This window comes from Podarcis gaigeae (genome assembly GCF_964106915.1).
Source record: "Podarcis gaigeae genome assembly, chromosome: 9".
In the NCBI taxonomy this organism is placed as follows: Eukaryota; Metazoa; Chordata; class Lepidosauria; order Squamata; family Lacertidae; genus Podarcis; species Podarcis gaigeae.
The window spans coordinates 19793523-19818055 of NC_139685.1; the positions used below are offsets into that span (position 1 = coordinate 19793523).

The following is a 24533-nucleotide window of genomic DNA, read 5'->3' on the forward strand; positions in this document are numbered from 1 at the left end:
CAGGGTCACTGTGATTAATAACATTTCTAATCCAGCCTTCATTATTGTTATTTATTAAATTTGTATACCGCTCATCCTCCATAGATCTCAAGGCGGTTCACAAGATAAAATTACAATATACAAACCACAAAACAAATAATAAAAAATCAGGACAACCGTCTTGCCATGGTGAGCAACCTGCTGCACTAGAATTCTGTGCTAGCTGAATTCATACCACAGGATCCCAGGCCTTTATAATACAATCATACAAAATACCTGAAATACTGTTATGTACTGAGCTTGGTTCCTAGAACAATAGGCAGGTAGGCTCCTAGAAGGCAACAACCTGATTGGTCTGCAGGAGCCACCCAATCCAGCTCCAAGAGGAAGTGAATCAGCCAATCACACGGGACCAATTGTGTAAATAATGTACAGTGGTACCTTGGGTTACAGATGCTTCAGGTTACAGACGCTTCAAGTTACAAACTCCGCTAACCCAGAAATATTACCTCAGGTTAAGAACTTTGCTTCAGGATGAGAACAGAAATCGTGCAGCGGCAGCAGGAGGCCCCATCAGCTAAAGTGGTACCTCAGGTTAAGAACAGCTTCAGGTTAAGAATGGACCTCCAGAACAAATTAAGTTCTTAACCTGAAGTACCACTGTACTGTATATATAGCCAGAGGTCTTGAGGGGAAAGCACTCTCACTGTTTACCATGAGCTGAAATAAAGAGCATGAAATCAACACTCAACTCCGAGTATATTTCAAATACAGTACATTAAAACCAGTAAGCAGAAGCATAAAACCAAATACAGCAAATACCAGTACTTTATCAAAACATTCTTAACTACAGCTACACTCCACCACTGCCTAAAGAAAGATGTCTTGAGTTGTCAATGAAGAAGACGAGCATATTTTCATATGGCAGAGAAGACCCAATCTCAGATCATTGCATAATACATAATAGCTGATGGGACCTGAGCAGGGTCTCACCCTCTGTAGATTATAAGGTTTGAACTAGCAGATGAGGGAGCCAGTGTGGTGTCGTGGTTAAGAGCGGTAGTCTCGTAATCTGGTGAACCGGGTTCGCGTCTCTGCTCCTCCACATGCAGCTGCTGGGTGACCTTGGGCCAGTCACACTTCTCTGAAGTCTCTCAGCCCCACTCACCTCACAGAGTGTTTGTTGTGGGGGAGGAAGGGAAAGGAGAATGTTAGCCGCTTTGAGACTCCTACGGGTAGTGATAAAGCGGGATATCAAATCCAAACTCCTCCTCTTCTTCTTCTTCTTCATCATCATCATCATCAGATATTTGGGTCCTATGTCATAGAATGATACAATTGTAGATTTGGTGGGGTCTGATCATGAAATAATAGAGCAGTACTACTATTATTTTCCTTGTTCCGGACCCTATATTTCTATTGATGCAGCCTAGAATAGCCTTTTTTTTGCTGCATCACTCTGCTAACCCATGCCAAGCTTGTGGTCTACTAAGACCCCTAGATCCTTTTCACGTGTATTCTGTCAAGCCAGGTGTCCAACATCCTATATTTGCGCATCAGCGAAACATTGAAGGGTATGCAGAGTTCTTACCTATAAAAGCTCAAGCTGCCATAAACTGTCTAGCCTTTCACAAATCCTCGTGTAGCTGCAGGGGCTTCTGAAGACAATTCTGGTTGGCCTTTCCTCCTATTAATTACCGTTTATTTGATTAAGCAGTGGCAGCATGCTTTCTGCATGTGGGTAATTGTGTCAAAAAGGCAATTTGTCTCTATTCCCTTTAAATGTAATTGGATCAGCCGCTAGCATCCTCTGACAGACAGCTGCCAAGACTGCCGTTTCAGACATTCAGAACAACTAGGCATTGATGAAGAGAAGCCTTCGTGATTCGAACCTCTTTTTTTTCTGCTGCAAAAAAAGAATCTCCCTCAGGTGTCCTAGTGGTCATGAGAAGGTGATCTCCCTGGGATTATGTTGCTTTTTCGTGACCCATCCTAAGTCTTGCAATGCCAAGCTAATCATTAACAGGGTTTCTGCAGTCACAAGCTTGCTTTTTCCCCCTGCTGAAGCTTTGATAAGACACTCCAGCAGTTTTGTGGCAAATGAAGACAAGCTATGCAGCAGGGATCCCGGGGAATGGATGCATTTCCAGGCGCCGCCAAAAAGAAAATGTGACTTTTAGCATACACTCCAGAAAGGCGCAATGTTTATGCAGCAGCTGAAAGGATCCCTAGCCTTGTGGGCGTTCATTTTTATACCAACAGTTGCTGGGCTTGACAATGATGGAAGATCTGTGTGGGGGAAAGAGTCCAGTTCAAGTTTTGTGAATGAAACCCAGATGTTTCTGCAGGACACATTCCCCAAAAAGTTCTTCTGGGGTGTGGGGACCAGTGCTTTTCAGGTGGAAGGTGCCCAAAGGAAAGATGGAAGGGGACCGTCAATATGGGAAGAGTTTGCCCGTTCAGAGCTGAGAGCTGGTTCTAGGACAGATGACTCCAGTGACAGCTACATTTTTTGGCAGAAAGATTTAGCAGCTCTGGAATTTTTGGGAGTTTCATCTTACCACTTTTCAATTTCATGGCCACGGCTCTTCCCCACCGGGACGGTGACAGCTGTCAATGAAAAGGGGCTTCAATACTACAACAGTCTCCTAGATGCTCTGGTTCAGAGGCATATTGAGCCTGTGGTCACCCTTTACCACTGGGATTTGCCCTGGATTCTGTACGAGAGATATGGAGGGTGGAAAAACGAATCCCTAATCGGTGTTTTCGATGACTACGCGACTTTTTGCTTCCAAGCTTTTGGCGATCGAGTTAAGTACTGGATTACAATCCACAATCCTTATCTAGTTGCTTGGCACGGGTATGGCACAGGGATTCATGCGCCCGGCGAGAAGGAAGAAAGCACTGTCCCTCTGGTAGGACATAATCTGATAAAGGTACAGTACAGAGAGATTTCACTGTCACAGATTTAAGTTTCACTGCCGCTGGAGAGCCAGTATAATATTTATACGATGACTGCAAAGCTGAGAGTAATGCTTGCGATAATCAGTATTCTTGTTGCAGGCTAAAAGCCTGGGCAGAAACAAACGTGCTGTCCATGTAATGATTTCAACACTTGTTTTATTAAAAGTAAAAAGAAGCAGCAAATTTGGCCACGTTCCAATTGAAGCTGCCTTATACCAACTAGATCAGTTGTTTGACTGACAGCTAGGGTCTTTCCCATTGCATTTCCCCCCCTCCTTTTTAATTGGAGATGTCAGAATTTGAACCATGTTGCCAACCGCTGAGCTCTGGTCCTCCATAAATTAAGGACTTATTGGGTTGTAGCCAATGCCAGTCCTACTCAGAGAATACCCATTGAAGTTATTGGATATATATGACTAAATTTGGGCTCATTAATTTCAGTGGGTCTGCTGCTCTGAGACGAATTTAGTTGGATATAACCCTTACAGTACCGGTACCAGGAGGAAGTCAAGCATGTGTCTCTTAATCTGCAGTCCCTGACTAGGGGACCAGCCTAATCAAATTCAGTAGGTGTTACATTTTGAGCAATGCTTATGATGGCACGGTATATTCCCATTCAAATCAAAATATGTTTACAGCACTTGAAGTTTGGTTGGATTGTAGCCTTAATAACAGCTTGTCTGCCAAAAAACAACAACTTTCCCTTCCTTTCATGCTTGTTTGCCTTGAACCATAAGGATTACCTGCATATGCTGATATTATCTGATTGCCCTAAAAGAAACACATATTAAATAGTCCTAAATCTGACAAATTGTAGCTTGATGAAGCAATCAAACATAGAGAATAATTAAATAATGCAGCCGAACCTGATACAATCACACCGCAAATAGTAGCCACTATACTGAACAAACAATGTTACCAAGTATTTTTTAGTTGTCTGAAGAGAAATATCCTTTATGTCAATATTGAAGACCTGAAGAATGACGTCAAACCAATTCTGCTTTCAGCTGTTTATTAGAATTGAGCTAGGGTAGCTACCCCTCCCTTAGCTGAATTATATATCCAACAGAAGTTAGCTTCTTTCTGTTGACTTAGTTATCGTTTAGTGAAATCAGAGCACTTATTCCAACTGCGGACCGTTCCCTAAAATTTGTACACAGAAATACTCTGCATAATTAGGGGGAGGGGGTATTAGAAGAAAAGTACAGCCCCCACCACAACTGCATCATTTGAGAAAAGCATCCCTTGACAGAACGGCCGAAATAATATCCATTGGTCTTTCTTGTGGTAACTTAGGGCTTGTCTACAATTCCACATACACAATCATTTTGCAATTCAGCACACAGAAAGTAACTAGGTTAGCCGTTGCAAATTTAGTGCCTTCCACGTGTTTTGGACTACAATTCCCATTAGCCCTAGCAAAAAGGGTCCTTAAAATCTGAGTTCCCTTGAAGTGATTCTTTCATAAGTGACTATTGCCAAGCCTGTCTTAGACATTTTCCTAGACAGGCTCAACAATGAGTGAAGGCAAGAGGAGGAGTTTGGAGAGGGTTGGTCCATACCTGCACGTTGCAACATCAAATGATGACCTGATTGAATAACTGAGCATCACAAACCAGCCAGAATGTCCTCCTCTCCAATATTTTTATCGGTTTTCAGGCATTTCATATTTTTACTTCTTTTCTTGTAATTTTTATTATTTTTCACCGTAGCTCTGCTGTGATACTCATAAACTACTATCATGGCGTAATCATCAGGACCGTAAACAAGGTTAAAGTAAATTGACATTTGAATAAGATATATCGTATTCATAAACATCGAAATTATATTCTGACATTCTCATGGTAGCCAAACATTCTTATTTGCTTCTGGATTCAATACATTTAATTTATTATTATTAGCATATTGTATAAAATCCCACCACACTTCACAAAAATCCAAAGGTTGCACCTTGCCTTGAATTAATTTTAAACTAAATGTATTTTTGTCCTGAAATTGCAATGTTCCACACATTTAAACGCAGAATGTTAATGTCACCTTGTTCTGTTCAACTGTAAGTCATCAGGTGGTGGTACGATATGTGTGGAGCAACTCTTAGGTACACTGGGGGAGAGAGAGAGAGAGAGAGAGAGAGAGAGAGTTTAAGGCGGGGGAAGCAGCACATGATATAGTAGAATGGAAAGGAGGAAATCAGCCAAATTCTGGATACATTATGTGGATAGCGTCATTATATCGTTTAGTCACTAGATGGCACTGGACTTTGTTTTCTGTATCTATTCTGTTCTTGCTTCTGATACAGAAAGTTATTGTCCATCTTCCTGACTGGTACGACCTCTAAGCCTTCCATGATACTTAAAACAGGTTTTGCTGCTTTCTTTTTTAAAATCTGATTTACACTTTTGCTCTCAAAACAAAAGAAGTGCAGGTGCCAGGTTTTCCTCCATTGGGCAGAAATTAAAGAACACAATGTGCTCTATTTTTATAGCAAACTCTCATGTTTTGACCTCCATTTGGAGTCAGTTGGTGGGGTTCCCTCCACCTGTCAACAAAGGCAGATAAGAATTGTTTCACCAACATATGTTGAATGAGTCAGCTGGACTTTTCCCTGTCTTACTTTCTTTCAGGGCAAGGTAGGAACATAAGAAGCTGCCTTATTGCAAGTCAGACCAATAGTGGCTGCTCACAATTTCCAACCAAGGATCTTCTACTACCGAGCCACATTCTGCTAATAATTGTATTAGGAATACTCATTTTGTTTAACCAGGAAAGAGAGATGCTGAATGTAAGATTGTGAAAGTCCCTGGGTTAAAATGAATGTTCATAGGAGCTGTGCAAAAATAACAAGATAAAGGAATCTTTACTTTATTCAAGTATATGCCCTAAAATCAAGGAATGATTTACCTCTAATTTGTCACAAGATATGCAGGAACCCCACAGAGAAAACACAAGGATTATGATGCCCATTGTACTACTGATATCGCGCCCTTCCCAGACAGTTGTTAACTAACCATTTGTCACAAAGTAATAAACTTGGAGACATACATGTTGCTAGCAGTGGAAGCCAGCCAATTAATGATTACAGTCTCTACTCTTACGGGATGTTATTCTCTCCATAAGAAACATGGCATCTCCAGGTAGTAGTAGTAGTAATAGTAGTAGCAGTAGTAGTAGTAATAATAATAATAATAATAATAATAATAATAATAATAATAATAATAATAATAATTTATTACTTTTACCCTGCCCATCTGGCTGGGTTTCCCCAGCTACTCTGGGCGGCTCCCAACAGAATATTAAAAACATGATAAAACATCAAACATTAAAAACTTCCCTAAACAGGGCTGCCTTCTAAAAGTCAGATAGTTGATTATTTCCTTGACATCTGATAGAGGGCATTCCACAGAGCGGACACCACTACCGAGAAGGCCCTCTACCTGGTTCTCTGTAACCTCGCTTCTTGTAGGGAGGGAACCGCCAGAAGGCCCTCAGAGCTGGACCTCAATGTCCGGGCTGAACGATGGGGGTGAAGATGCTCCTTCAGGTATACTGGGCCGAGGCCATTTAGGTCATTAAAGGTCAGCACCAACACTTTGAATTGTGCTCGGAAACATACTGGGAGCCTATGTAGGTCTTTCAGGACTGGTGTTACATTGTCCTGGTGGCCACTCCCAGTCCCCAGTCTAGCTGGATTAATTGTAGTTTCTGAGTCACCTTCAAAGGTAGTCCCACGTAGAGCACATTGCAGTAGTCCAAGCAGGAGATAACTAGAGCATGCACCACTCTGGCGAGACAGTCTGCGAGCAGGGAGGGTCTCAGCCTGTGTACCAGCTGGAACTGGTAGACACTGACCTGTGCCTCCATGGACAGCTGTGAGTCTAAAATGACTCCCAGGCTACACACCTGGTCCTTCAGGAGCACAGTTACCCCATTCAGGACCAGGGAGTCCTCCACACCTGCTTGCCTCCTGTCCCCCAAATCAGTACTTATGTCTTGTCAGGATTCAATCTCAATCTGTTAGCTGCCATCAATCCTCCAACCACCTCCAGACCCTCACACAGGTCCTTCACCGCCTTCACTGGTTCTGATTTAAAAGACAGGTAGAGCTGGGTATCATCCGTATACTGATGAACACCTAGCCCAAATCCCTGTTTGAAAGCTGCAAGCTGACCTTCCCTGAACATTCTTCAGTGTCACAGTGGACCTACTAAGGCAGAGGTGTCATGACCCTCCGGTGGCCTTCAGCTTCAGAGCTCAGGTGTCACCAAGGATCAGGGCAACCTACAACAAGAGAGTTCAAGGCTGAGGATTGCTTTGAAATGACACATGACATTAAATAATTTGGAGTGTTCCTGTTAAGCCTCAGTTCCAGACAGCTAGCCATGTTCTTTTCCAGGATACTCCATTTGCACCCCAATTTTCCATTTCCCATCCCAACAGATGCTCTGCACTCTATTGCTCAATGAGCACACTCTCAGGCCTCACTGAAATAATTTGGGTTTTCCCCTGCCCTTTCAGTTTATTTTCCTACAGATTTTTTTTCTCCAAAACCAGTCCTACTGATACTTTTGTGAGTGGATGGCACAGTTTTGGCTACATAAGGATCAGGACTCAAATAATGACTTTGCTGTTAGTGTAGAGAACTGAGGCTACACTGACTTGGGTTGGGCAGAAACTGAGTTGAATTCAATGAGATTTTCAAGCAAGTAAACATGTATAGGATTAGGCTGTAAGAATTTCCTTGGTGTCATATGCTTTTTGATGGAAAACCACAGACGGATCGTGGCATTTGCTGTTCATAGTAAGTAGTGCATAATCTGAGTAAAAGTGTTTCTGAAGAGATACATTGTGGTTGGAATTCAAATCTAAACCATGCTTGCTATTGAGAAAAGAGAATTGAAGTGGGGTGAAGGAAGGCTAGATTAATCAGCAGTAGACTAAGCAAGTTGTTTAGCTTCTTCTTCTTTTTTGCAAAATCTTTAAAAAATAAATAAAAATGAAGTTTGAGCTATTTTTAAGGAAATTTGCCAAAATTTAGACTTCCGACTTGGAATGTCTGGATTTTCCCAGACATTAAATCAATTTCTGCCCAGACACTGTTTCCAACTATTGTATTCTAGCTATGTCTGGGAAATTTTGGACACATGGCAACCCTTATAGAGTTGGAAGGGACCATGAGGATGATTTCGTCCAACCTGAATACGCAGCTGTCCCATACAGGCGTCAAACCTGCAACCTTGGCAGTGTCAGCATCACACTATAATCAACTGAGGTATCCTGACATATACGGTAAATTCAACATTCAGTCACAAATGTGACTGTGGGCATGATGATAGAAATGTAGGTTTTATTTTGTCTCATCCACCAGAGTGTTGTAATGCTGAAATGAATTTGGAGAAGGACCCCGATCCAAAGGACTGTGGACAGAAAGAAAATAGCCACTCACGCTGGTCAGCAAATATGCTTCACATGATAACTTGAAAGCACCTGTGAAACACATTTCCCCCTCAAAGAATTCTGGGCACTGTAGTTTGTTAAGCATGACTGGGAATTATAACTCTGTGAGGGGAGAACTAAAGTGCCCGGAATTCTCTGTGGGAAGGAATGTGTTTTGAATGTGCTTTGAAAATGTAATATATACACAGCCTTGAATGGGAGCTTCTGCAAGAGTCTGCATAGATAAGATTCTGCCGCTCTGGTCATGTTTCCATTTGTGCAAGAGTTTGCTCAGGGTGTTGTTCAGGTAGCAGAACATAGCGGCTTTAGTTTCACTTATCTCAACACTGCACATCTAGAGACATTCGAATTTGGAATTTGTAAAGGATTTAGGCCCTTTCCCCCTTGTGAGCCAGACTATGTGTTTTCTGTCTATCAGGGCATGGTAACTGGGCGCTCGGTTTGTAAAATGCTATGCACCTCCCCAAATCAAAAGTTGTGGCTGGGTCAGGGAGCAGATTGCATTCCAGATTACAAAATAAAATAAATGCAGAATGTACCTTGGTTCTCCCCCCACCCCAATGAGTTCCTATTTACTATAGAATTATAGATAAAATCTTGGTTATCTAGTAACCACTGAAATTGCTGGTAGCTGGCAACCTAATCTTGGGTCTAGTCGGCATAAGACCTTTGATACTTGGAAAGGTATTGTCACTCCTGAGTTGATCCTTGGCTTAATTAGGATGAAAGATGGAGTTTGGTTAACTAGCACAATATCACTCAATCCCCTAGTTTCTCTTGCACAATAAGGAAGGTGGTTGAAGATAATCTTTTGCCCAAGGACTAGATGCTATCTGTGTTTGGTCAGCACTAATTAACTGCCACATAGCATCTCCCACACAAAAAGTGTTCTGGAAGGCTTGGACTTATTTCCAAATGGTAAAATGTAATGTATACAGTGGTACCTCAGATTACGTACGCTTCAGGTTATATGCACTTCAGGTTACAGACTCCGCTAACCCAGAAATAGTACCTCAGGTTAAGAACTTTGCTTCAGGACAAGAACAGAAATCGGGTTCCGGCGGCCCGGCGGCAGCAGGAAGCCCCATTAGCTAAAGTGGTGCTTCAGGTTAAGAACAATTTCAGATTAAGAACGGACCTCCGGAATGAATTAAGTGCTTAACCCGAGGTACCACTGTAATATATTGTAAGTGTACCTCTGTCACAGCTTTCAGTTATAAAAAAAGCATGGCATTTCCTTTTGCTACACGGCCAGCCTTGTTGCAGATACTCCAAGTGTCCCTATTTTTCAGGGATGTCCCTGATTTACAAAAGCCGTCCCGGTTTCCGATTTGATCCTGGAATGTCTTACTTTTCCTTAAAGGTAAAGGGACCCCTGACCATTAGGTCCAGTCGTGACAGACTCTGGGGTTCGCTGGCAGAATCCGTCAGTGGGCGTTTCTTAAACTTCTTCCAGCAAAGAAGCTCTTTGACGCCTAGTCTTCTCCTACTCTCTCTGCGCGAAAGCCTTCTGCGCAAGGAGGGCGTAGGCAGCGAAGGACCTCTACTCTCCCCGCTGGTCCCCGGCAAGGAGTCATGGGACCGCCTCGCCGCTTCGCCCATCTGCCCCCCTTCTCCACTGGTGCTACGCTGATTCTCTTCCCCAGAAGATGGGCTGCCTCTCCCAATCCCGGGACGCTCTCTGGAATCCCTCTGGCTTTTGCTCTCTTCCTCCGGCACTGATGGCAGTTCCCTGACAGCTACCTATTTATCTACTTGCACTTTGATGTGCTTTCAAACTGCTAGGTTGGCAGGAGCAGGGACCGAGCAACGGGAGCTCACCCCGTCGCAGGGATTCGAACCGCCGACCTTTTGATCGGCAAGCCCTAGGCTCTGTGGTTAGACCACAGCGCCACCCAGTTTTCCTTAGGACGCCCCTATTTTCACTGGACAAATGTTGGAGGGTATGGAGTTATCTGACCCCCAAGGCATGTGAAAGCAATCATGTATAGGGAAGGGGTTTTTTATGTTTAATGTTTTGTTATGTTTTTTATGTATGTTGGAAGCTGCCCAGAGTGGCTGGGGCAACCCAGTAAGGTGTGTGAGGTATAAACAGTAAAACTATCATAATGGAATGGGATGTCCCTGTTTTCATCGGAAACCGTTGGAGGGTATAGCATTGCCTTCCAGTGACTTTTGGAGAAAACCGTTTAAACATAGCATAACCAATTTTTGACAGATGACAGAAGTGCAGGACAGGCTTTTTCATTTTGTTTTTCTGCAACAAAGGCTCAGAAGCTAACAGGAAACTGGAACCGTCACTACAGCACAAGTTTTTACTTATTTGTTTCATTTCCCTATACAGTGGTACCTCGGGTTAAGTACTTAATTCCGTCCGGAGGTCCGTTCTTAACCTGAAACTGTTCTTAACCTGAAGCACCACTTTAGCTAATGGGACCTCCTGCTGTCGCTGCACCACCGGAGCACGATTTTTGTTCTCATCCTGAAGCAAAGTTCTTAACCTGAGGTACTATTTCTGGGTTAGCGGAGTCTGCAACCTGAAGCGTATGTAACCCGAGGTACCACTGCATTATGGGTAGCCAACATGGTATCTGCCAGATAATGTTGGACTCCAATTCCCATCAGCCCTGGTAAGGGATGCTGGGAGATGTAGTCCAACAATATGATTTTGCGGGGAGGGTCACCAAATTAGCTCCCCCTGCCCTATTTCAGTTTTACCTTTTGGCTCACAAGAACCCCTGCTCCTCCCCAGATGGTAAACAAGCAATGAGATCAGAAGAAGCAGTAGCGTAAGGGAAAATAAATATCTGCTGGTGCAGATCTGCTGTTAAGTGCTTGTGCAAGCGTTCACACAATCCTGTAACATGCAGCCATCCTCCAGCTGACACAAGAGGTCGTGGACACCCTTGCAGAAGCAGAAGATATTTGGATTTAATTTTGCCGCTTCTTTGTTAAATTTCACATAGCCAGCATACTCCAGAAATATTCAAAATCAGTGATATAAACAAATCAAAGCAAGATAAAGCAAGGCGTTGAGATCAAGAAATGGCAATGCAGACTTTTTAGTTAAGAAGAGAGTTCTGTTTCAGGAACTTGTTTAGTCTGTTACAAGCAGTCCACATGTTGTGAACTACAAATAGGAGCTGCTGCTCGACTCTTGCAATACTGTAAAAATTAATATCTGTTCAGGCGTACATTCCTGACTGCTCTAAGCATTCCTAATGGATTTATATTAACTAATTTTGCATTGTACATCAAATGCACGAGGAACAGGGAAATGTGCAGAAAATCCCGTGTACCTGCAAGGATATAGCACCTATTATTGATTGTACCGCCACTATCTACTTAGCCTTTACATTCAGCCTTGATCTTCAAGGTGCAAAGCAGATTAGGTATCGAGCAGCGACCCGGGGGGAAAAGAACAACTGCAATCAAGATCTGCTTTTAAAAAATGAAAATGAAAATCCATGTATTGTAGTCAGTCTTAACTTTTATGCTTGTTTGTTTTGCAGTTAATAATCTGTTGCTGAGGTCTATCAATCAGAGCTTGAATCAGGTTGAGGTGTCAGGAATAAGTGCCAGAGGTGAATCATAGAGGTGGAAAGTTACAGGGTGTCTCCAAACAGCCCCCCGCCCAAAAATCTTGATTTCTATGTAGATCACATTTGTATCTAATTCTTTCTGCAAGGAGTTCAGAGCAGTGCATGCCGGGTACAAGAAATACAAGAGGCAGCCTCATCGATAAATGGTGGAGTTTGCTACCTCAAGATGAATCGATGGCGCTTTAAGATAGTCGCCATTTCCCAGTGGGATTCCTTCAGACACTGGCAAATTCCAGTTGTGCAAATACAGTGGTACCTCAGCTTAAGAACTTAATTCGTTCTGGAGGTCCGTTTTTAACCTGAAACTGTTCTTAACCTGAGGTACCACTTTAGCTAATGGGGCCTCCAACCGCCGTCGCACGATTTCTGTTCTCATCCTGAAGCAAAGTTCTTAACCAGAGGTACTATTTCTGGGTTAGCGGAGTCTGTAACCTGAAGCGTCCGTAACCCGAGGTACCACTGTATAGTCGATTGAGAAGTCCTTTGCAACAAACCCGCTTCCCCCCACCAGGTGGAAGCGAATCTGCAACCTGATTGGCCTACAGGAGAATCCCAGAATTAGCCAATCACGTGCAGCCCATTGTGTAAATAATGTAAAGCAGATATTGTGGGGGAACTTCCATTCCTCCTCACCGCTATGAGCTGAATAAAGAGCATGAAATCCACTCTCAACTCTGAATATATTTCATTTTGCAATAAGAAAAGTGATGGGAACATGCACTATAATGTGTGGGAGAGCAGCCAAGGCACCATTATCTAACCTCCTCACAAACAAATCAGGATGAATGCTGACTAAATAGCCAATGTTATCCAGGGCTGCCATACGTCCTGGATTTCCCAGCCATATCCGGAATACTGTGGCAGTCAGCAGCAGTGTCTGGGCAGAAATCAGCAAAGCGATCGGGGAAATCCATGCACATGGCAGCCCATGTCGGCAATGCCGTTTTTGCCGACTTCCCATCAAAGCTTGGCAAGTTTTCTGTCCAGATTTTCACTTTTTGAAATGCGGCATCCCTAATGCTACCTAACCTTCCTGCAAGCAAATCAGGATGAATGCTCAATAAACAGGCCCTCAGACAGCTTTAAAAGGGGATTAGACAGATTCAGAAAGGAGATCTATTTCACTATTGCTTGTGGGTTTCCCGAAAACATCTGAGTGGCTACCATGGGAAACAGAATGCTGAATTAGACAGTCCTTTAGTATGATCTAGTAAGGTTGTTCCTATGTTCATATCCTGAATCACTCAACAATCTACTGAGTCCACTAGACACCAACCATAGAGTTTCATGGTTGAGCAGGGATATGACTCATTGGTACATGCCTAATAATAATAATAATAATAATAATAAATAATTTTATTTATACCCCGCCCTCCCCAGCCAAGACCAGGCTCAGGGCAGCTAACAACCAATAATAAAAACAAGTTGATTGAAATACAACTTAAAAAACAATATTAAAATACAACATTAAAACAATTAAAACATTAAAATGCAGCCTCATCACAGGAGAAGAAAGGAAAAAAGAAAGGGGGGAGGGAATCAAATTGATTCTAAGCCAACGGCCAGGTGGAACAACTCTGTCTTACAGGCCCTGAATGCAGACTTCTCCCCCTTTTCCCTCCATCTCAAAGGTTGATGCTAATGTCTAGACCTTGGGCAGATGTCCTGACATAGATTGCGGCATTGGAAGCCCATAAAACAACTGATAGCAGATTCCTCCATGATGCCAGTCTGAAGCAGACCTCAACTTGGTTGCTACGTTGCTATTTGAATCAGGTTCTGCAACTAGAATCAGCAGTACCAAGCTATCTGTGACTCAATTGGTCAGTTAGTTAAGTATTTTTTTATTACTTACTTGATATGGGGGGCAGCCCCCGGCTACACCCATGCATGCAACATGAGTAAGAATTTCAAAGTAAATTAATTTCTGAGCAGAATTAGTTTGCTGAGTCATTGATGGTTCAGCTCTTGAGAAGCGTTTCCCAACATTGGTCAGCATTTTCTCCATATGTAAAGAGATGTTCTCTTCAGACAAAGGCAAAGAAGCCCACGTCAGAGGCAAAGGTAAATGCTAGATAATCTGGCATGCACCTTTATCTCAGGAGGAGAGTTCAAATTGCCTCGTGGAAGTAAAATACATTTGAAATGCCCTTCATGACCCTTCTAAGCAAAACTGATACTCTCTCATCCCATTCCAAACATTGTTTTGCTTTTTTCATGCTGCTGGTCTTCCAGAGATCACAGTGCTCGAGTTCAGGGATAACTTACTCAAATAAAGAACATGAAGAGTAAGATGTGAAACAGGGACCTTTGGGGTGGAAAACAGCAAGCTGGGACTCATCTAAAAAGGTAAAGGTACCCCTGCCCGTACAGGCCAGTCTTGCCAGACTCTAGGGTTGTGCGCTCATCTCACTCTATAGGCCGGGAGCCAGCGCTGTCCGCAGACAGTTCCAGGTCACGTGGCCAGCGTGACAAGCTGCATCTGGCGAGCCAGCGCAGCACACGGAACGCCGTTTACCTTCCCGCTGGTAAGCGGTCCCTATTTATCTACTTGCACTTAGGGGTGCTTTCGAACTGCTAGGTTGGCAGGCGCTGGGACCGAACGACGGGAGCGCACCCCACCGCGGGGATTCAAATAATCTACACAGCTGCAAATAAAATGTGTTGTAAAGTGCCATATGCAAATGTGACACTAGATGGCGACAGTGAGCTATGCAAAATTCAATGGGTTTTTCGAAACTTTTTTTGCACATTACAATTGTCATATAATGGTTATTCCACATCTGTGAGGAGCTGATCTTTTAGCGCAATTAACATGAGACAGGGATAATCGCTATGTATTTATTATTATTATTATTATTATTATTATTATTATTATGCTGAGTAAACAATGTTCCTAATGTTGTACAGCGCACTAGGACCTTGGATAGGTGATATATAAATTGAATAAATAATAATATACTACTTAAGGAGCGTGCTAATAACTTATTGGTTTCATCAAGCCTACCCACACGTATAATTTAGTATAGTGGTACCTCGGGTTAAGAACTTAATTTGTTCTGGAGGTCTGTTCTTAACCTGAAACTGTTCTTAACCTGAAGCACCATTTTAGCTAATGGGGCCTCCTGCTGCCGCTGCACCACTGCTGCACGATTTCTGTTCTCATCCTGAAGCAAAGTTCTTAACCCAAAGTAATATTTCTGGGTTAGCGGAGTCTGTAACCTGAAGCGTATGTAACCCGAAGTACCACTGTACGTGTTTTAAACATTTTGCTGATTTACCCATATGTTATTGATAATTATGTTGTATTATCTTATGCAGTGCTATTTTTCTAGAAAAAGAGGTGCTGGAACTCACCAGGAACACCTCCCTCATTCTCTTTGAATGGCAATGGCGCCCACCTGAGAGGTGCCAGAACTGAGTTCTGGCACCTTCCAGCTGAAAAAAAACCCCTGAGCTTATGTACATCACTTAGGCTTATATTTATTAAACAGTTTACTTTTTTCCTAAATAAAATAATCATAATCATAATCATAATCATAGGCATGTAAGTTAGCTACTTCACGTTCAAGGTTTTTGTGAAGATAAAATGGAGAGAGAATCTTGTGTGCTGCTTTGAACTCCTGTGGAGCAAAGGCAAGGCAGAGGTGTAATAAATAAATAAGTGGTTCAATTATTTCATTTATTCTATTTTTGTCATTCAGACGTGCCCTATAGATTGTATGTCTCTGAAACCAAAATATCTTGAACTGAACTGATTTTTTGGCTCGATATGAGGCTGCTAAAGGTAAAGGGACCCCTGACCATTAGGTCCAGTTGTGGCCGACTCTGGTTTTGCCGCGTTCATCTCGCTTTATTGGCCAAGGGAGCCGGCGTACAGCTTCCGGGTCATGTGGCCAGCATGACAAAGCTGCTTCTGGCGAACCAGAGCAGCACACGGAAACACCGTTTACCTTCCCGCCGGAGCGATTCCTATTTATCTACTTGCACTTTACGTGCTTTCGAACTGCTAGGTTGGCAGGAGCAGGGACCAAGGAACAGGAGCTCACCCCGTCACGGGGATTCGAACCGCTGACATTCAGCAAGTGCTAGGCTCTGTGGTTTAACCCACAGCGCCACCTGCATCCCTATGAGGCTGCTAGCAAACAACAATTAATAATGAGCAATTAGACTCTCATTTGACTATGTTGCCAATCTATTTGCATCTCTGTAAAAATTATAATAAAACCCCGTCAGTACTGTAGTATATTAACACCAAATCCAAAATACTTACTGATAGGACGTTTCCATTTCTATTTTCTCCTTTCTTCTTCATTAGGCACATGCAAGAGTCTGGCATAATTACAACAAACATTTCCGACCACAACAGAAAGGGTTTTTGTCGATCACTTTGGGATCCCACTGGATCGAACCGAGCAGATCCAAGAATGAAGAAGACGTCAGAAAGTGTCAGCAGTCCATGCAGAAAGTGCTTGGGTGGTTTGCCAAGCCAATACATGGGGATGGAGATTACCCAGAAGAGCTGAAGACAGAATTTGCCTCTCTCTTGCCAAACAGTACTGAGACTGAGAAGAACTACATTAAAGGGACCGCTGACTTCTTTGCATTTTCCTTTGGTCCAAATAACTTTATACCCCCAAAGAAACTACCCAAAATGGGACAAGTTTTCTCGCTCGACCTGAGGGAAGTGTTGAACTGGATTAAGTTGGAATACAACAATCCTAGAATCCTGATTACAGAAAACGGCTGGTTTACCAACAGCCACGTGAAAACGGAAGACACCACAGTTATCTACTTGATGAAGAATTTTATTAATAAGGTCTTGCAAGGTTTGTGAAGCTATTGAGTTTTTGAATGCACCCAACAGAGCTGAATGAATGTACATGCAGGTCCCGCTATTCAAGCATGGAAATTCACTTATCCAAACAGGAATTTGGACCCAAACCTCACTATACACAGCACAGATTCATATATGCAAACAGGCAGGCTCACGTGTGGTACTGTAAACAAATAAGCAGCCTTAAACAAGCTTATGGTTTATGTATGGATGTATGTACGCATGCAGCTTATTGCAGTTTTTTATATTAAAAAAGGCAGCTATACCATATTTTTCGTCCCATAGGGCACACCACCCCATAGGACACACCTAGTTTTTTTTGGGGGGGGGAATAAAGAAAAAAGAATTATTTCCCCCCCAGGCGCGGGGCTGGCGCGGGGAAAGCCCGAACTTCCCCCGACCCCAGCCCCGAGAACAGCCTGCTATTCGCAAGCCTAGGGAGCCCAGTGGGAAGTCGCGCCGGGCTCCCTGGGGCTGCGCAGAGCTGCGCGAAGCCCAGGACTGCAGGCAGCTCTGCGCAACCCTCGGGAGACCGGCGTGAAGTCGCGCTGGTCTCCCGAGGGTTGTGCAGAGCTTCCTGAAGCCTGCGTTCGCCCCATAGGACACACACACATTTCCCCTTCATTTTTGGAGGGGAAAAAGTGCGTCCTATAGGGCGAAAAATACGGTAAACAGTTGTCGAGGGGTGTGGGGATGACTGATAATTAAGAGGATGACAGCAGGCATAGAAAGGGAATTTAACCATTGCAGTCCTGAGGAAAAACTCTGAAGCTAATATCCAATTAGTTCAATTCTGTTCTTAGTAGTATATTCACATGGTCCTATCCTTTGATCACTGGAAATATCTGTGACTTGCAGAATGAAAGCTACATACCTCTTTTGGTCCATAACTGTCCTAAGTATGTTCAGAATATTACTACATACTTGGCAAGTTAAACATTGGTTTACTTACAAACTCTTCAAAGGTCAGGTTCATGTGCTTTTCCATGCATCAGTCAGAAAACACAGGCAGTAGAACTTGATACCAGTGTAGGCTTTTCGTTCAGAGCAAATGCCTGCTTCAAAATAGGCTTCCAACTCACCAGAGAATATGTCTTTAGGAGAAGAGTCAGTCACTGACATCTCCAAGTAACCTTGGGAATAATACTCTCTGAAACAATGGAGAATCATTATCATCCAATGGAGACAGTACAAAGCTATACAACTCAATGGGCTGAGTAAAAAGGAACTTCCTGAATATCCTGTTTCTAAACCATTTTACTGTGCAAACTTGTAATTCAAATCATAGTCTGGTTTTGCTAATATTGTCCCTTTACTTTCATTTCCCCTGTGCAGCAATTAAATACGATCAAATCGATGTATTTGCTTACACGGCCTGGTCCCTCCTCGATGGATATGAATGGCAACATGCCTACAATAACCGACGTGGATTGTTTTATGTAGATTTTAATAGCAAAGAAAAAGAGAGGATTCCCAAATCATCCGCATTTTATTACAAGGAAATCATACAAGAAAACGGCTTTCCTCTGAAAGAACCAGATTTCCACGGCCAGTTTCCCTGTGACTTCTCCTGGGGTGTGACAGAGTCAGTTATTAAGGTAGGCATAATAAAAAACGTAAGCATCTCAAGTCTCTACTTGGACTGAGCTAAATTTAACAACATTATCTTCCTGCAGTCAACAAAAAGTCACAAATGCATCTAAAAGACCTATTTGAGTTATTAATGTTATTCCTTATTTAGGGTAGAGATGGATCTTTTGCACATTTAATAGTTATGTAGAATTTCAATAGGCATACCCAGTTCTGCAAGCTCTTCTACTCAACTATTAGGAGACTTAGGACTCAGCTATACAGCTGCAAATAAAATGTTTTAAGTGTGTTGTAAAGTGCAATATACAAATGTGACACTAGATGGCAACAGTGAGCTATGGAAAATTCAATGCATTTTTCAAAACCTTTTTTTTTAAAAAAGCATTTTCACAGTATTTTTTAATATGTGTGTAGATTCCACCTTATTCTCTTTAGCATCTTGCCACCCGGTTATAATAGTTTGACAAATGGATCTAGTTTGAAGTTTCTCCCTAGATTTGTATGAACACTGTGCCTGGTTCATTTTGGAAATAGAATTAATGCAGGCATATATCCATGCTCCCTGCTTCCTCGAGTGGCATTTTACTTATTTATGGCATTTGTATGCCATCCTCGTAATGCAGGTGTAGAAAACAAATGAAACACAAAGGCATAAAGCTGTTTAAAAAGAAAGGGATGGGGAACTCTATGGGTGCTTTCAGATAGCTGCTATTTTCAGGTGAGATTCAGCCACACAGCAGCAAATTGAGCCTGCAAATAGAAGTTGATCTGGAGATCCTGTCCAACAAACCTGCTTCCCAAAAAGTTAAGATGTTTGCAGTTAGGAAAGTGATGGGAAATGCAGTAGAAAGTGTGGGATGACCAGGGCCAGATTTAGGTTTGATGAGGCCCTAAACTACTGAAGGTAATGGGGCCCTTTATATGTCCAGCTGTCTTTTGTCACTGTTTTTTGTGTTGAATATATGCTATATGGTAATTTATGGACTTAAAAAGCTAAAGGGACCCCTGACCATCAGGTCCAGTCGTGGCCGACTCTGGGGTTGCGGCGCTCATCTCACTTTATTGGCCGAGGGAGCCGGCGTACAGCTTCCGGGTCATGCGGCCAGTATGACTAAGCCGCTTCTGGCGAACCAGAGCAGCGCACAGAAACACCGTTTACCTTCCCGCCGGAGCAGTACCTATTTATCTACTTGCACTTTGACGTGCTTTCGAACTGCTAGGTTGGCAGGAGCAGGGACCGAGCAACGGCAGCTCACCCCGTCGCGGAGATTCGAACTGCCAACCTTCTGATCAGCAAGCCCTAGGCTCAGTGGTTTAACCCACAGCGCCATCTGCATCCCCAATTTATGGACTTAATAGGTATCTAAAGCCATTTGCACATGTTGCCATGCAACCAGTCCATGCAGAATGTAGGTAACCTATATATAGAAATGAGCAAACCAGTGATATTTTAGGGAGCAGGCTCGCAGGCTAATACATCATAGGAGCCTACACAACACAAAACACTGTTGCTGTATGTGGGTTTTATTTTATTTGTTTTTTATCTTATATTTTGGAAATGTACATCCAGTTTTTTTCCTTTAATTTTTTGGGGGGCCCCCAAGAGAATGGGGCCCTAAGCTATACCTTGTTTAGCTTATACGTAAATCCAGCACTGTGGATGACCCTTGCTTGGCAGAACAATGTCTAGCCTCGCCACAAACCATTAGGATGAATGCTCAATAAGCAGGATGCCTGAAAGTGGCCTAGGAATATAATAAAAGAGAACTCACTGCAAGGGTTGGGGTGTTTTCCATCTTCAGTGGTTTCCCTAAACCCTTACCAACGCTACCACTTAATGTCATGTACTCAAATCTGGTCGGACATAGTTGTTATATTTAACAAAGATATCAGTGTTTAGTTATTACAAGATTATGCAGTACACAAGCTTATGTGGTTACGTACATATACCTTTGCCTCTATAAATGGGCAACCTTGCTAACCTACTACTTTTTAAAAAAAAAATATTTATTTTATTTTGACAAAGTAATAATCACAAATAAATAAGAATAAAATTGTGCACCCCACCACCAAGACCATTCCATTGTAACTATCCAACCTCCCAAAATTCAAAACCTCTTGCGACGGTTTGACCCCTTTCCGTTTTAACAGTAGAAATTCTACAAACCACCCTCAATATCTCCTCAGAATCATTTCTCCTGCCTGTTCCCTGACTTACCTTAATAGCACAGGTTAATTTATCATTAATAGCCAGTGCCTAAACCCAGTGATTCAGCTGCCCCAGCTTTTGTTATCAAGCCATTCTGCCTTTCTCCAGGGGTGGATTTTGGTAATATTGCACCCTGAGCAAGGACAAAATTCCCGCTGCCCCTCCAGCTAAATCTTTCTTATATTCACAATAATTCATTTTAGTACATTCGTTTTTTTATGGATCTGCTCAGTAGGTTCCCTGTATAAATGTAGATTATATTATTATTATTATTATTATTATTATTATTATTATTATTATTATTATTGCACCCCCTCAGCTTGGCACCCTATGCAGGGGGGAGGGCTGCCTGCACTGACCTAAATCCAGTGCTGCTTCATCTCAGGTCTTCTGTCTTGAGACTCTTCTTCCAGCTGTCCACTGATGGGAACTGACTCTAGCTGACTCGCACCCTGCCATATATTCACTTTTTCTGGCCACCACAGCCAATCACATAGTCTTACTAACAATTCTAAACCTCCAGCCACCAATCAGAATATGCATGCTTTCGATCCCTCTTTTGCATACTGAGAGTTCTAACTTTCACCCTTCCTCTGTTGTCAGTTAAGGCCCCGCCCCCATGACGACAGTTAAACCAACTTTCATCTGACTAGACAAAAGATTCTGCCCATCAAAGTACAATGTACATTGCGACACAAATGGCAGAATACGCCACATAATGCCCACCAAAACACAGTTTAGACCAACAGGATTACTTTTCACCTAGTAAAAAGTTCTGGGACAGATTTTTATAAGATAACTTCCTTATGAAAATACAGGAGACTACATATTTGGCAGAAATGGCAGAAGGAGGATGCCATGTGAAATAAAGAATGGGGGCGCTTAATATTTATTCACCAGTTGTGACGCTAAAGGGGAGCAAGCAGGTGGTGGTAAATTTAAGCTCTCCTTCCTGCCTACTGCTTCTGTAGGATAGTAAAGGTAAAGGGACCCCTGACCATTACGTCCAGTCGTGACCGACTCTGGGGTTGCAGCGCTCATCTCGCTTTATTGGCTGAGGGAGCCGGCGTCCAGCCGGCGTCCAGCCGGTGTACATGTGGCCAGCATGACTAAGCCGCTTCTGGCAAACCAGAGCAGCGCACGGAAACACTGTTTACCTTCCGTTTACCTGGCAGGAGCAGGGACTGAGCAACGGGAGCTCACCCCGTTGCGGGGATTCGAAACGCCGACCTTCTGATCGGCAAGTCCTAGGCTCTGTGGTTTAACCACAGATAACAATCCTCATATAACGAACATAAAGGTAAAGGTACCCCTGCCCGTACGGGCCAGTCTTGACAGACTCTAGGGTTGTGCGCCCATCTCACTTAAGAGGCCAGGGGCCAGTGCTGTCCAGAGACACTTCCAGGTCACGTGGCCACCGTGACAAAGCTGCATCTGGCAAGCCAGCGCAGCACACGAAAACGCCGTTTACCTTCCCGCTGGTAAGCGGTCCCTATTTATCTACTTGCACCCGGGGGTGCTTTCGGACTGCTAGGTTGGCAAGCGCTGGGACTGAGCAACGGGAGCGCACCCCGCCGCGGGGATTCGAACCGCCGACCTTTCGATCAGCAAGCCCTAGGCACTGAGGCTTTTACCCACAGTGCCACCCGCGTCCTGCTAAACAACATACTTAAGTCTAATTAATGCATACTGAGTTTAATGCATGAAGGGATTAATACCATAGAGTAAGCCATCTGTCAGGCATATCTCTGTCCAATTCCCTATTGGTCTCCCCCAGTCTACCTGAGAAGCTTGGCATGTGAAGAGGCTCAGCTAGTTGCTCCGGCTTAGCCAGCCACTCTTCAGTTCCTATGACAATAATTTAGGAACTTTCACCATGGTAACTGAGCCAAGCTTCACTGCCTGTGCAACTTTTCTGACTGATGTATGGAAAAGCACACGAACCTGACCTTTGGAGAGTTTGTAAGTACACTGGTACCTTGGGTTAAGAACCTAATTCATTCTGGAGGTCCGTTCTTAACCTGAAACTGTTCTTAACCTGAGGTACCACTTTAGCTAATGGGGCCTCCTGCTGCTGCTGCCGCAGCACGATTTCTGTTCTTATCCTGAAGCAAAGTTCTTAACCCGAGGTACTATTTCTGGGTTAGCGGAGTCTGTAACCTGAAGTGTCTGTAACCCGAGGTACCACTGTAAACCATTTTTTAACTTGCCAAGTGTGTGGTCTTTTCCTACACTGGGAGAAGAGGGGAGTTTTGGAACTCACAAGGGCATATTTTAAAGGTTTAGCCGCCTATATTTCCAAGCCTTACTTTGCTGCATGTTTTGTGATTTTAAATCTCTGCTAGGGTTCTCTCACCAAAGAGTACTTCCCCCAAACCTGGATCTTGGCATCAGGGAATTCTCCTTTTATTTTTATTTTTTTCAATTGAAGAGCTTCACAGTAAAGTATGACTCGCCACCACAAGTCTGAGCCACCCACAATTTCCATAATAACTGATCTCCAATCCAAATAGTTACAAATTCCTCACAAGCTACATGAGGGCAAAAACCCTGTTGCATAGTCTAAGGTTCATATTTGGCAATGGTAGTTTTTGGCATTGGCAGGATTCCACTAATCCCTAGAACCTTCAGGCAGCCTGGCATGTGAAAGACAGGTGCCAAGCAGGTGTGCTGATATTCTGCTCCTTGGTACATATGGATTGGAGAGGATTTGGGAAGAAAAAGAAATTGCCTGTGTTGTCTTATTTGCCACATGTCTAGAATGGAAATAAACACAGCAAGTACAACAGTCCACAGAAAGGATAGGCAACTGAAGGGAGTTTCCCCCCCTTCATTTAATTTGCATTTACTTTGCACTGAAATCAACACTGCAGAACAATGTAATTCAGTGTGTAAAATTCCACCCCAGTAGGCAGCATGCAACCCTTTTTTTTTTGTCTGAAGCCAAACTGCAGCAGAACAGAAACAGCACCCAAGTGGCAAACATGGGTCAGAATGGATATCAGTGCCTACTTACATCATTCCTTTTCTAGCAACCACCCATACATTCTCAAGGAAATGTGCATCACTCCCTGAGAACTGTGGCAGTAGAATAATTAGCTGTGAATCCGAGGCTAAGATGATACAGTGGCACCTTGGTTCTCAAACTTAATCTGTTCTGGAAGTCTGTTCCAAAACCAAAGCGTTCCAAAACCAAGGCACACTCTCCCATAGAAAGTAATGCAAAATGGATTAATCCGTTCCAGACTTATAAAAATAACCCCTAAAACAGCAATTTAACATGAATTTTACTATCTAACAAGACCACTGATTCATAAAATGAAGGCAATAACCAATGTACTGCAGTCACACAATCAATCAATCAGGAGCTGAACTGGGTTCCACACAGTCACAAAAAAGCCGCAAAAACAAAATTGCAAAATAAATAACAAAGACAGACCTCAGCGTAACACTCAAAACGGAAGTGTGGCACTCAGAACGGAGCGCATTCGGCTTCCGAAAATGGTTCGCAAACCGGAACACTTACTTCTGATTTTGCAGTGTTTGGGTTCCAAGTTGTTCGAGTACCAAGACGTTTGAGAACCAAGGTACCACTGTACTGGCTCTGATCCAAGGAACTGCATACCGTGTGCAGCATCTGCAACAGGACTATGTCACCCACCTCTGATCTGTTGCAGCCTCTTCTGCCTACCAAAAAGAGGGTCAGGTTTCACTTGGTCACAGGGGGGCAAAGAATTGGAAATTGGCTAAATCAGCACATGTGCTGAGGTACACACCCACAGCTAAGTAATGCTGAACTCTGAACTTACCGTATTTTTCGCTCTATAAGGCACACCAGACCACAAGACGCACCTAGTTTTTGGAGGAGGAAAACAAGAAAAAAAATATTCTGAATCTC

The 24533-nt window shown here is 43.2% G+C and overlaps 1 protein-coding gene across 1 annotated transcript in view; it reads left to right on the forward strand.

Moving 5' to 3' along the window:
- Window positions 1-1290: 1290 nt before the first annotated feature.
- The window catches only part of KLB (klotho beta), a 30721-nt gene continuing 7478 nt past the window's right edge, over window positions 1291-24533 (forward strand). The window contains exons 1-3 of the mRNA XM_083754889.1: window positions 1291-2915; window positions 16318-16828; window positions 18172-18434. Of these exons, the coding sequence (XP_083611015.1) occupies window positions 2181-2915; window positions 16318-16828; window positions 18172-18434 (1509 nt within the window). The 5' untranslated portion in view covers window positions 1291-2180. The remainder of the gene's footprint in view (window positions 2916-16317; window positions 16829-18171; window positions 18435-24533) is intronic.